The sequence below is a fragment of the Anguilla rostrata genome, chromosome 14 (genome assembly GCF_018555375.3).
Source record: "Anguilla rostrata isolate EN2019 chromosome 14, ASM1855537v3, whole genome shotgun sequence".
NCBI lineage: Eukaryota > Metazoa > Chordata > Actinopteri > Anguilliformes > Anguillidae > Anguilla > Anguilla rostrata.
The window spans coordinates 37,450,648-37,463,950 of NC_057946.1; the positions used below are offsets into that span (position 1 = coordinate 37,450,648).

The following is a 13,303-nucleotide window of genomic DNA, read 5'->3' on the forward strand; positions in this document are numbered from 1 at the left end:
GGGGGGGGTTGGTCGTTTACCTCATCCTCCCCGGTAACCGGGTGGGGCGAACGCGCGCTGACGCACCGCGAAACGCCTCAGCCGTCACAAGTCTATCGCCGGGGAGACAGAGGCCCTAACGGAACCCAGCACAAACGCCAACCGCGCCCACGGCTTTCTTAAAAAACACGTTACAAACGTCTCCACTTCTCCGCCTCCACGTCTCCACTTCCACTTACGCGCGAAATTCACTGTACAGCCAGCGAGAGAGAGAGGAAAAAAATGCTTAAATCGAACTTCAATGGCAATTTTTTTTTTTCAAACCCTGACACTGATCCCCTAAATATCGCTGCATTAAAGGGACGGTTCGCATTTTGGGATGTGTGCTTCCGATTGGCTCAGACAGCTCTCGCGTGCGATGAGGGATCATTTACATATTTCCAGAAGTTTCTGACGACTGGCTGGCTGTACAGTGACAGATTATGGGCATTAATAGGATTCTGGCCTAAAGCGAGAAAACAAACATGGAGAAACTCCAAAGCAGCTTGAACAGCAATGCTGTGGTTTCAGTAGGAAGCACCCTGAAATGAGAAAGAGAAAGGAACAGAGAGGGAGAAAACCAGAGAGTGAAAGAGAGAGAAGAGAGACAGAGGAATGAAACAGGAAGTGAAGAAGAAACCAAAAGGAAAAGGAGACGATGGTTTATGGAAAGGACAGAGAAAAAATTAAATAAAAGTGGAAGAAAGAAAAGGTAACGCCAGGAAGAGAAGGAGAAAAACCGGAGCAGTCGGAGACACAGAAATTCGTGCCTGTGTTTTTGGTTTACAGTCGCGTTTCGAGAGCAAACCCTTGGACCAGCGAGCTTCCCTGTCAGCTTGTGACCTGGCTCGACCTAACCCGAACCGCGGCACGACGTCAGGGGCCGGACAAGCCGAAAAACCAACCCTTCGGTACGTCATACTGCGAAAAATAAATAAATAAATAAATAAATAAAATAAATAAAGAAATCGCACCCGTCGGAGTTCCTGTCGACCACTGCTTTTACCCGCCTGCCTCTTACTGATGTGTGAATGCGCGACCTCAATAAATCCACGTAATGGGGGAAAAAAACAAAAAAAAAAAAAAAACTGAAAACGTGGCTTTATCAATCATTCGTGCCAAAGCTAACGGCGCACATAAAGTCCTACTCAGTGAAATTCCAAAACATTCTGTTTTTTCGCTCGAGTCGCTTTTACAAACTCAGTATTTTTTGAGAGCTACGTTAATTAATTTCCCTCCGCGCTCGGTCATACTGGCGGTACCGCATCTGCACTTTATTAAACAATAAACTCCGTATCTGGCAGAGTACGGACAGCGTGTTTCTCAGCAATCGCTACGCTACGACTTGCTACGCTACGCTGAGATTTTGCACCTGTACCCAGAATAAAGCACGGGTGGGGCCGCTAATCTCGATGCTAACGTGCTAACGTGCTCTTTAAAGCATAAACAGACATGGTGCCCGGGTAGCATCCGCTAGGCTAACGGGAAGGCGAGCGTGGTAGTGTCACCCCAGACGTTGCGGTTATTCTGCCACCCTGCATAAGACCTCTGTTGCTTCAGATAATCAGTGTGCGGCTGAAGTTCGGCTGAGTTAATATCGTACTGCGACTGCGGGTGACTGACAGCCCTGCGCTCGCTGCTGTCGAACCTAGGGGAAAAAACCGTGTGAGACCAGCAAACAGACGGGTGGGCACTCACACACACACACACACACACACAAGTAAACCCACGCACACACACACACACACACACACACAAGTAAACACACACGTGCGCACTCACATACACACTCACACACACACAGACACACGTAAACCCACGCACACACACACACACAAGTAAACCCACGCACACACACACACACAAGTAAACCCACACACACACACACACACACACACACAAGTAAACCCACGCACACACACACACACACACACACACACAAGTAAACCCACACACACACACACACACTGCATTTGTTTCGTGGAGAGAGTACAGCGTTACTCTTAAAAGAAGCGGCACGCGAGCCCCGCTGGAACACCGTGGCCTGGCTCTGCGCGGGAGGAAGGGGCGGGGTAAAGCTTTCGCTTTTAAACGCAGAGGCGTGTAAAACAGGACGCCACCTACCAGTCTTCAGCCCCGGCCCTTAAAATACATCCCCGGCCCAAAACCCGTGCGTAAATTACACTCCGCGCCGGTTGGAAGCCCGAAATAAAACGCGCGCTAATTCCAGTCATTACGCCCAGAACGGGACGTGTGTGACATGGGAGCGCACGGGAGCGTTTAAAACAGCCTGTCTGAAACGGCGGCCTTGGACGACCGTACTCTCACACCCCTAGAGGGGAAATAAAGACGGCGATGACAAAAAGGTTTACCCAGGAAAACGCTCTGTTTGCGGGCATCTGTGCCTTCTCTCACTTTCACTCTCCCTATGCCAGCTAGCCACCCACCCCCCCCCAGAACCATGGCTATGCCCCCCCCCCCCCCCAGCGCTGCAGCAGCAGCTATGTCCCTTGCCTTGACTATGAAGCCTGATTCTGGCTGCATCTGCTAGCTGCCCCCTGGCTCTGCACCAGCAGGGCTTAACACACGAGCCCCAGCTGCGCTAGGTTAGCCGCGGCGCGCTAACGCGGAGCTCTGCCGCGGAGCTGTTCCCCTCCGGCGCCCGACGGTACGCTCGCTGCGGCCGGCATACATCGCCAGCGCTTTCATGCCACGGACGCCTTTTTTATTTTGAAAAGCAGGGAACCGGCGGGAACTACTGCGGCAGAAAGGCCGTCATGGTCCTCAGTCAGGCGTTTGAGCTCAGAACCTTCTGGCTTTCTTTTCTTCGGAATGGGATCCCACCTCAAAGCCTTCTGACCTTTCCGTTCCTATGACTGGGATTCAAACTCAAAGCCTTCTGACCTTTCCGTTCTTCAGACTGGGATTCAAACTCAAAACCTTCTAACCTTTCTCTTCCTCAGACTGGGATTCAAACTCAAAACTCTCTGACCTTTCCATTCTTCAGACTGGGATTCAAACTCAAAGCCTTCTGACCTTTCCGTTCTTCAGACTGGGATTCAAACTCAAAGCCTTCTGACCTTGCCGTTCTTCAGACTGGGATTCAAACTCAAAACCTTCTGACCTTTCTCTTCCTCAGACTGGGATTCAAACTCAAAACCTTCTGACCTTTCTCTTCCTCAGACTGGGATTCAAACTCAAAACCTTCTGACCTTTCCGTTCTTCAGACTGGGATTCAAACTCAAAACCTTCTAACCTTTCTCTTCCTCAGACTGGGATTCAAACTCAAAGCCTTCTGACCTTTCCGTTCTTCAGACTGGGATTCAAACTCAAAACCTTCTAACCTTTTTCTTCCACAGACTGGGATTCAAACTGAAAACCTTCAGGACTTGCACTTCTTCAGACTGGGATACAAATTCAAAACCTCCTGGCACTACTGGTCCTCGGGCTGGGATTCAAACTCAAAACCTTCAGGTCACTGGGGCGATATCCCGAACACTTATCCACTGTTTGCCAGCGTCCCCTGTAGCCAGACTTAATAATGAATACTAGTAAATATATTCTGAAAACAAAAACAAATAATGAATAAATAACTATGTTTTGCGGTTTCGAGCCAAAGCAATTATCTTCTGGTGAGATCAGACCAGCCTTTAAACGCAGACAGCGGCTAATAGCCTCCCTCGACAGACAGCGATATTTTGAGGACAAAAAGGATTTAAAAACTGTCCAGTGCTCTGATAAAGACCGATTTAATTTAGCTCCCTTGCACAGACGCATTATCCCGCGGTATTGCGTTTGTTGTAATGAGGTCACAGAGCGCGCGATGCTCTGGATAAATCCGGCGTTAAGCGGGACGGCGGGATGGCGGACTAACGCGCCGCGCTAACGGATCCGCGGCGTTCCCGGGAAGAGCTCTCGGGGCGCACCGGACCCTTCCGGGCGGGTCACGGCTGCTTTTGAGCCCCCTCCAGGAAGCCCCGCCTCCGTCCTCACCCCATTGGCCGAACCGGTTTCCGGGCCGGGCCAGGCCAGACGGACGCCGCGGCGACCCCGTTTGCGCTGGAGAAGCCGGCGAATGGGAGCCCAGCGCAGACGGGGAGGGGAGGCGAGGGGAGGCGAGGGGGCGGCGTCGAACTCAAACGTTTATGCAAATCGGCTGCGTTTCGCTTTCACACGAGAGTGGGTGTATTTGAGTAATTTGCGTTTCACTGGGTTTTCTAAAAATTTCCCCCAGTGTGTTATTGGTGGAGTCTTTTACACAGGAGTGGGTGTACTTGAGTAATTTGCTCCTGAAAAACAAAGGCCTGGACTGAACCAATCAGGTCACACGCCTGTGACCTGCTTTAAGCTTCAGGGATCCTACGCGGTGAGCGGGACAGAAAAATCAGAGAAAGCTTTACGCTGAAATCATTTTGGTTGTCTTTATTTACGGTAGGTTATCGTGCAGGGAACCCTGAGAAATGAACACAGGCTCCCCCGCAACCAAAGAAAATTATTCACTTATTGCAACAAAAAAAATGTTTCAAAATAAAGCATAAATCTGTGCCTTTTTTTCCCCCAATGCAAACTAACTCTTAGCAGGAGTAGCGGTGGAATATGAAGAAATTTAAGATATTTAATGTCTTGTATGAAACCGTCTTCACAACAAGGTAAACCCAAATGGGCGGACCTACCTTATTGCCACGGCAATGGATGACTCACCTGTTCACCGTGGAAACAGGCATGGGGGGGGCCTTCTCCTTCAGCTCCTGCACGTTCACCACCTGGGGCACGGTCTTCAGGGTGGACTCGGTCAAGGAGGCGCTGACCGCCGGACCTGAAACAGGGTAAGAGTAAGGAGAGGGAGGTCACGTGATGCCCCGTGACATCACACATCACAACAAACCAAACCTGCGCTTACATCATACGTCACCACAACCAAAACCAGGTCGACATCACATGAGATTCTGTGGTAGACAGAGGTGCAGCCACAACCTTGAACGTCTTATTAGCTTTTGTCTGCTGGTCAGAAGCTCATGACTAGACCAGGGTGTGATTACCTCCTCCTCCCCATAGAAAATGTGCCATAGCCTACGCAGAACTCCACAGTAAAACACATTCAGTCCACAGGCTGTTTTGCTCAAATGAAGATGTTTTTCCATCAGCATTTTCATTGGAGGAGCCTGTAGCTGTGTTGAATGCATGTGTTGGTGGTAATGCTGCAAAAAGCACGTACTGAAACACTGGGACTGTGGGCAGTAATGACGCACACCCCTCACATTGTGGAACTGACTGGCTCCCCCTGGTGGCTACAGTGTAATATTTCACAGGCACAGCTAAGAAGGAATCAAAATGGGTTGTTTCCTTCGGGGACACCCAAATATGTAGAAGTCACTGACCCCCACCCCGCCCCAGTTTTATTCCCCAAATGGCCTCTTCAGTTGCTACTGTGACACCACCCCTCCGCCCCACCACCACAGCTTGCACTCTTCAAATTTTAGCAGTCAGTATTTTACATTTACAACAGGCAATTTAGCATACCAGCCCACTTTTACACACAATCCGTTCACACAGTGGGATATTTTATTGAATCGATGCAGGTTGAGCAACTCGCTCAGGGGGTAAAACAGCGGTGCCTGACCTACGACCTTACAGCAGCAAGCCCGGTTCCCCAACCACTACCCTACGGTGCGCAGAGCACTATGGGAGATGTAGTTTAACACCGCTCAGAGTCTCTCGCAGATGATAACTGCTAGCCTCTCGGGGCCTGGAGGGCTAAAGTAGTCAAAATTCGAAGGACCGTGCTACCCCACCGCACCCGTGGGAGGAGAGGGGGGCGCCAAACGTGAAGCAGCACTCGTATCCACGGCCGCTAAGGACCCGCCGCACGAGCTTCACCTTACCGCCGTTCAGCGGACGCTCCCATCCAGAGCGGCATACAGTACAGCCGCAAGCGCGAAGGTCAGGGGTCAAAGTGCGGTAACTCCCCCAGAGGGGGAAGAGCGCGCTCCGAAGAAGAGAGAGACCCAAAGCCACGGGCCTTCCGAAATGTACCCCGGCCGAGGGCGTCGCCCGCTGCGTGACGGACGGCCCTTTAAAGGCGCTTTAATGGCTTCTTAATCGCCCTGGAATAACGAGCGCAGACTTCTCCAGGGAGGCGAGACAAATCGCACGTGTCGTGAACTCATTTGCATATCACAAGCCACCTTTCCTCTCATTTGCATAAAGCAGGGAGGGGCCAGACTACCGGAGAAGAAAATCTGCTAAACTGCAGCACTTAAAAAAAAAAAAAAATTATAAATAAATAAATAAAAGCATTTTTATTCAACCCGACATGAATAATTTGCGTTCGGTAAACCGGCTGTTTGCGAGGACAGCACAGCTTCGCTGGAGCAGAAATTACGCCTTTGTGCAAATTCAAGGCACAGAAGAAAAAAAACTACATATGAGCAGCACTTTTTAAATTTTTTAATTTAGTCTAAATATTGGGTCTGAACTTTTCCGGCAGCAGGTTTGAGATATTTCTCACTGAATGGCAGGATGGTATATAGATGAAGGAATATAGCCTGGAATCCAGGTATAGATGTGTGTGTGTGTGTGTCTGTGTATGTGTGCGTGTGTGTGGACGTGCTTATGCGTGTTTCTGTGAGAGTGCATGCATGTGTGTGTGTGTGAGAGTGTGTGCATGAGAGTGTATATATATATATATATTAGTGTTTAGACCTGCGGAAAAGTGTTTATTTTATCACCAAATGCTTTTTTTCTTCCTTTTGTGTGGAGCAAAATAAGAAGTAATGACACTGCTAATCGTCATGACAACACTAAACTATTTAAATTGAGAACATGAAGTATGCACGTTCCTTTCCGTGAAGAAAGTGGCCACAGGCGCCAGCGTTGCGAAGACGTCGCACCAAATCACGACTCAAGCGTGCTACCGATATTGGCAGTCAGTACGCCATCTTCTTAAAAGTATCTTAAAACATCTTCAGAAAGCACTTAGACATCGTCAGTAAAGCCCACTTCATTACCCAGAAGACATGAAACAGGACTGTAAAATAAATAAAATAAAATAAAAATAAATAAATAAATAAATAAATAAATAAATAAATAAATAAATAAATAAATAAATAAATAAATAAAGATGTGGCTGATAAAGCATGTGACCAATCCCAGGTGTGGTTCAAATGAACCGCGCTCCTACCTGGCTTCTGATTGGCCATCTGCCTGCGGAGGGCGGCGGTGGCGGCGGCCTGCTGCGCGGACACGGCGGCGGGCGGGGCCCTCTCGGCGGGGGGGGCGCCGTGCTTCACCGTCTTCGTGGCGAAGGCCGTGCTGTCCGCCCCGGAGACGCTGATCTTACCGCCCAGAACTAAACCGCCAAAAAAAAAACAATAAAACTGCGTAAGACTCGCCGTTCACCGAGAGCGAGTGTTCCTGAACTACAAAACGGGCGCGACAGTAACGCATCATCAGGCCCCGACACGTCCAAAGAGAGTTCTGCCGTGCCAAAGAACGCTCGCTGGCTTATGAATCCGGCTGGTCACCGGCGGCAGCTCCGCAGGCTGCAGAGTGTAAGCGGATGGGCGTCGCCATTAACCCTTTAACGCGTGAGATCACGTTAAATCGCAACGATAAATCGCAACAATAAATATTGACTGCAATAACGGTCGATGTAGCCAATTATTGATCACGGTATTTGTTTCGCCCCAATCGCTGGGTTGTGTTGTTAGTTTTGAGACTGCTCCAAAAAAAAATTTTGTGCATGTGCTAAAGGGTCTCTGCAAATCACACCCATGGAAATTTTGATTCAGAACTCCTTCGAAGGGCTAGAGGTTCTGTCTCTCTACGGCTGGAGCAAAAATAATTCCGTTGCGATGCATCTCACGAATGGTTTCACAAACCTGAACATTAATATGAGAACACATGCAAGAACAGCTGCAAACTTGTACTAGAGCAAAGACAACAGATTTGTGACTTCGGCTACAAAAACACCTCCATAAAGCTCCTCCCCCCCCTCCCTGTGTGGCTCCTGCCAGTCCGGTGCTGTGCTGATGTAAAGGGCCGATTTACAGGGCCCACAGCGCCCCCTATCTCACCGGGGGAGACGGCGGGCCCCAGGCCGGGGCCCACTTTGCTGAAGAGGGCGGAGGGCACCCCGAATCCGGGCTGGACGGAGGAGGTGCGGACGACGGCGGGGTGTCGCGGCACGGCCAGGGCGGGGACGGGGGGCGGGGCCGGCTCCTCCTCCCCCACCTCCTCCCCCCCCACCTCCTGCTCCGCCAGGACCACGCCTTCGCCGTCGAGGGCCTGCGACAGGGAGGAGGCGGAGCTGACGTCGTCCAGGTCCTCGTAGTACGTGGGCGACAGGAAGGCCGACCTGGACAGGTTCGCTGTGAGGGGGGCGGGGCCACACGCGTCAATCACTCAGCGAAACCCGCCCACTGTGAGCTCCACAGATCTAAAAAGCAACCCTAATGGTAGCTTTGCACCGTTTCTACTAGCGTAAGGGACACGTTTTCCAACATTTATTTCGCTGTATCTTTAGGACAAGTGTAGTAAGTTCCAGGATCACTTCTATGGATGTTTTAATAGTCTTTAAAAATAGAATTTTAAGGGTGTGAGATGATTGAAACATTTTTTTTAAAAAAAGGAACTCTATTAAAATCGTAACTGCCGAAATTGAATGATTTTCTAGAAATGTGCAGAAACTGAAGAGTAAATGAGTGAGATAAAATAAGAGAAGCAGAGGGTGAGATCTTGGGTGGGGCAGGAGGCAGGAGCATGGGGCGGGGTTGTGAGCGAGATTGAGGGTGTGGAAAGGGGTGGAACTGGGCAGGGGGTGGGGCCACGGCAGTGGGCGGCACCTGGGGCAGTGGAGCGGACCGGAGGGGTCTGTCTCTTGGACAGGAAGTTCCTCAGCTGAGACTGCTTGCTGGGAGACATCTTGGCTGAAAGAGATGAGACACTTCACATTACACTGCGGATATGTCCAGCAGATCCACACAGAGAACTGAACTCAGCTGCTGAATTACCAACACTGAACGTGCTCCAACAGCACAGGAGGGGGCACTCTCACACAGACACACCGGCGCCAGAGGGAAGGCCTGCCCGCAAATGAGCATGCAACTGTGGGTACATGCACGAGTGCTCCAACAAACAGGGGTGTGAGCGCAAAATGTGTCTGCGTTCCAGTCCCATGGAGATATCAGCTCACTGAAGACACACATGCACACGGACACACACACTCTCACACACACTCACACTCACACACACACTCACACACACTCACACACACTCACACACACTCACACTCACACCACACACGACACACACGACACTCACCCCACACTCACACCACACTCACACCACACTCACACTCACACCTCCATCACACTCACACTCACACTCACACACACACACACACACACACACACACACACACACACACACACACACACGGTCTGCATGCATGTGTAAGGGAACAGGTGTGCATGCAGGGTTCTGAAGGACCGTCCCTGGATGCGGGGTTTGCGCCTCAAGGCTGCTTGCAGTAAGCTTTCTCAGGGTCTCCGTTCACTGTCCAACTGCCACAGAACAGCCCTCTCAGGCTACAGTAAAGTCCAACTCCCTACAGCTACAGTAACAGCACATCTCCCCTTCAGGACTACAGTAACAGCACATCTCCCAGAACTACAGTAACAGCACATTTCCCCTACAAGACTACAGTAAAAGCACATCTCCCCTACAGGACTACAGTAACAGCACATCTCCCAGGACTACAGTGAAAGCACATCTCCCCTACAGGACTACAGTAACAGCATGTCTCCCCCACAGGACTACAGTATCAGCACATCTCCCAGGACTACAGTAACAGCACATCTCCCCTACAGGACTACAGTAACAGCACATCTCCCCTACAGGACTACAGTAAAAGCACATCTCCCCTTCAGGACTACAGTAACAGCACATCTCCCAGGTATCTCCCTGCTTTCCCAGTGTCCCCAAACGACAGTCTTCCCTATGGGTACTGCGTCCCCATGCTGCCGTCTGTCCTAGATAGTTCTACCCAGCGCTGTTCCCCAAAGCTGACAGTCTGTCCTACATTAGTACTGCTGTTCCCCAGTGCTGTTCCCCAAAGCTGTACCCCAGTGCTGTTCTGACAGTCTGTCCTGCTCTGGTCTCGTACCCCTGCTGCGTGGGCGTTGGCGCGGGCGACGGGCGGGTGGGCGTGGCCCAGGAGGAGGCGGAGCCGTAGAGACGCATGGACTGCAGCGTCTTCACCAGCACCTCCAGCTTGTGCTCCTGCTGGCGGATGATGTCCAGGTGATTGGACAGGGCCGTGAACAGGGCCTCCCGCTCCGGCACGATCAGGTGCCTGAGGGAGAGAGAGCGGGAAAACCCGCAATACTGCACTCAACTCTCAGTTCACTTCAACGCTCCATTAACTTCACTCAACTCAATGCACTGCATTCAACTCTCATTAAACTCTCAGTTCACTTTAACTCTCCATTAACTTTATTCAACTCAATTCACTGCATTCAACTCTCAGTTCACTTCATTCAACTCTCAATTCACTTCATTCAACTCTCAATTCACTTCAATCAAATCTCAATACACTCAATTCAACTTGATTCACTTCATTCAACTCGATTCACTTCATTCGACTCGATTCACTTAATTTGACTCAATTCACTTCATTCGACTCGATTCACTTAATTTGACTCAATTCACTTCATTCACCTCAAAGTGCACTTCATTCAACTCTTAATTCACTTTATTCAACTCTCAGCACACTTCATTCAGTCCTCAATACACTTCAGCTTCACTCGTCACCCAGCGCCCATCTCTCTCACCGCTGCTTCTTCTTTTTCTCCAGATGTTTCTCCCACTCCAAGTCCAGCACGTCGTTGACGTCCTCCACCGCGAACTTCACGTACTGGTAGAGCCGGCGTATCTCCTGTTCCAGAGAGACGCGGAGCGTGCGTTCATCGCCTCAGCCCCTCCGAGAGAGGACACCCCGCAAGACCAGCAGACACAGGGACCCAGAGGCCACGCCCATCTTTCAACTGGGGATCGCTGCAACATCTGACATAACTCTCCTAGACCTTTTACCCAGTAGCTTCTGCAGCCTGGGGACTTGGTGCGTCTAAACTGCGTACAAAGGCTGTGTTTGGCCATCGTACATTGTGCTTCTGCACACTCATCTCATGTACCTCCCAGTGCCGATTCAGGGGCGTCCTCAGGGCGGGCGTACCCCAAATTCTAAGCTTCTGCACTAATGATAAGCTAAACACAGGGCAGCTTTTGTCCCAGTGCCCGTTACTGTGAAGCGGGTGAGCTCATAGCTGCACTGCTGGGTTACAGTGAGGAGGTGAGCTCATAGCTGTACTGCTGGGTTACAGTGAAGCAGGTGAGCTCATAGCTGTACTGCTGGGTTACAGTAACATGGGTGAGCTCATAGCTGTACTGCTGGGTTACAGTGAAGCAGGTGAGCTCATAGCTGTACTGCTGGGTTACAGTAACATGGGTGAGCTCATAGCTGTACTGCTGGGTTACTGTGAAGCAGGTGAGCTCATAGCTGTACTGCTGGGTTACAGTAACATGGGTGAGCTCATAGCTGTACTGCTGGGTTACTGAAGCAGGTGAGCTCATAGCTGTACTGCTGGTTTACGTGAAGCAGGGTGACTATAGCTGTACTGCTGGGTTACTGTGAAGCATGGGTGAGCTCATAGCTGTACTGCTGGGTTACTGTGAAGCAGGTGAGCTCATAGCTGTACTGCTGTGTTACTGTGAAGCAAGTGAGCTTATAGCTGTACTGCTGGGTTACAGTGAAGCAGGTGAGCTCATAGCTGTACTGCTGGGTTACAGTGAAGCAGGTGAGCTCATAGCTGTACTGCTGGGTTACAGTGAAGCAGGTGAGCTCATAGCTGCACTGCTGGGTTACAGTGAAGCGGATGACCTCATAGCTGTACTGCTGGGTTAGAGTGACGTGGGTGAGCTCATAGCTGTACTGCTGGGTTACTGTGAAGCGGGTGAGCTCATAGCTGTACTGCTGGGTTAGAGTGAAGCGGGTGACCTCATAGCTGTACTGCTGGGTTATTGTGACAGACACGGGTGGAAGGTTCTGTGGCAGACGGGGTTCACCTTGAGCTGGTCCTCACTGCGGGGGTCCAGGGGTTTCTTATACAGAAGCTGCAGGTATCCCCGATCTTTGTTCAGCTCGCTCTGCGATTTAGCATCTTCTGCACCGGCAAAGCCCTCCAGCAGGGTGGTCTTCAGAGAGCTGATATCTCCATGGAGAGACTGGAACACACACACACACACACACACAGGGTTAACTGAGGCGTCCTTCTCAAGCAGACACACATTCAGCTCCTCTCGCACTCCAGAGGTAACCGTCACCTCCGTGGTCTCCTTGATCTCCAGGGCGAAGCCGTGCAGGTCGTCGGACGCCGTCCGGAGCCCCTGCATCTCCTCGCTCGTCCCCACCCTGAAGTCGGCCTTGTCGCTGCGCGCCTTCAGGTCGTCCAGCTCCTTCTGGAAGTGGGCGATCTGGGATGGGACAACAGAGCCGAACCAAGGCTTTACACCGGCACCTGGAACCTTCCACCAACCTCCGGCCAACCTCCCATCAACCTCCCATCAAAGTGTGGAGAGTAACTGTGGAAGTGTGGAGCGTAGCTGTGGAAGTGTGGAAGTGCGGAGCGTGGCTGTGGAAGTGCAGAGCGTAGCTGTGGAAGTGTGGAGCGTAGCTGTGGAAGTGCGGAGCGTAGCTGTGGAAGTGCGGAGCGTAGCTGTGGAAGTGTGGAGAGTAACTGTGGAAGTGTGGAGAGTAACTGTGAAAGTGTGGAGCGTAGCTGTGGAAATGTGGAGCGTAGCTGTGGAAGTGTGGAGAGTAACTGTGGAAGTGTGGAGAGTAACTGTGGAAGTGTGGAGTGTAACTGTGGAAGTGTGGAGAGTAGCTGTGGAAGTGTGGAGAGTAACTGTGGAAGTGTGGAGAGTAACTGTGAAAGTGTGGAGCGTAGCTGTGGAAATGTGGAGCGTAGCTGTGGAAGTGTGGAGAGTAACTGTGGAAGTGTGGAGAGTAACTGTGGAAGTGTGGAGTGTAACTGTGGAAGTGTGGAGAGTAGCTGTGGAAGTGTGGAGAGTAGCTGTGGAAGTGCGGAGCGTAGCTGTGGAAGTGTGGAGTGTAGCTGTGAAAGTGTGGAGCGTAGCTGTGGAAGTGTGGAGCGTAGCTGTGGAAGTGTGGAGAGTAACTGTGGAAGTGTGGAGCGTAGCTGTGGAAGTGTGGAGAGTAACTGTGGAA

General features: G+C 51.1%; 1 protein-coding gene across 1 annotated transcript in view; it reads right to left on the reverse strand.

Annotated features, from left to right (window-relative positions):
- Positions 1-13,303, reverse strand: part of nup214 (nucleoporin 214) — a 61,049-nt gene that overhangs the window by 31,848 nt on the left and 15,898 nt on the right. Inside the window, exons 17-24 of the mRNA XM_064308977.1 lie at positions 12,400-12,549; positions 12,142-12,300; positions 10,851-10,954; positions 10,100-10,372; positions 8,862-8,962; positions 8,094-8,387; positions 7,199-7,366; positions 4,720-4,834 (exon numbers count right to left, since the gene is read on the reverse strand). Of these exons, the coding sequence (XP_064165047.1) occupies positions 4,720-4,834; positions 7,199-7,366; positions 8,094-8,387; positions 8,862-8,962; positions 10,100-10,372; positions 10,851-10,954; positions 12,142-12,300; positions 12,400-12,549 (1,364 nt within the window). The remainder of the gene's footprint in view (positions 1-4,719; positions 4,835-7,198; positions 7,367-8,093; positions 8,388-8,861; positions 8,963-10,099; positions 10,373-10,850; positions 10,955-12,141; positions 12,301-12,399; positions 12,550-13,303) is intronic.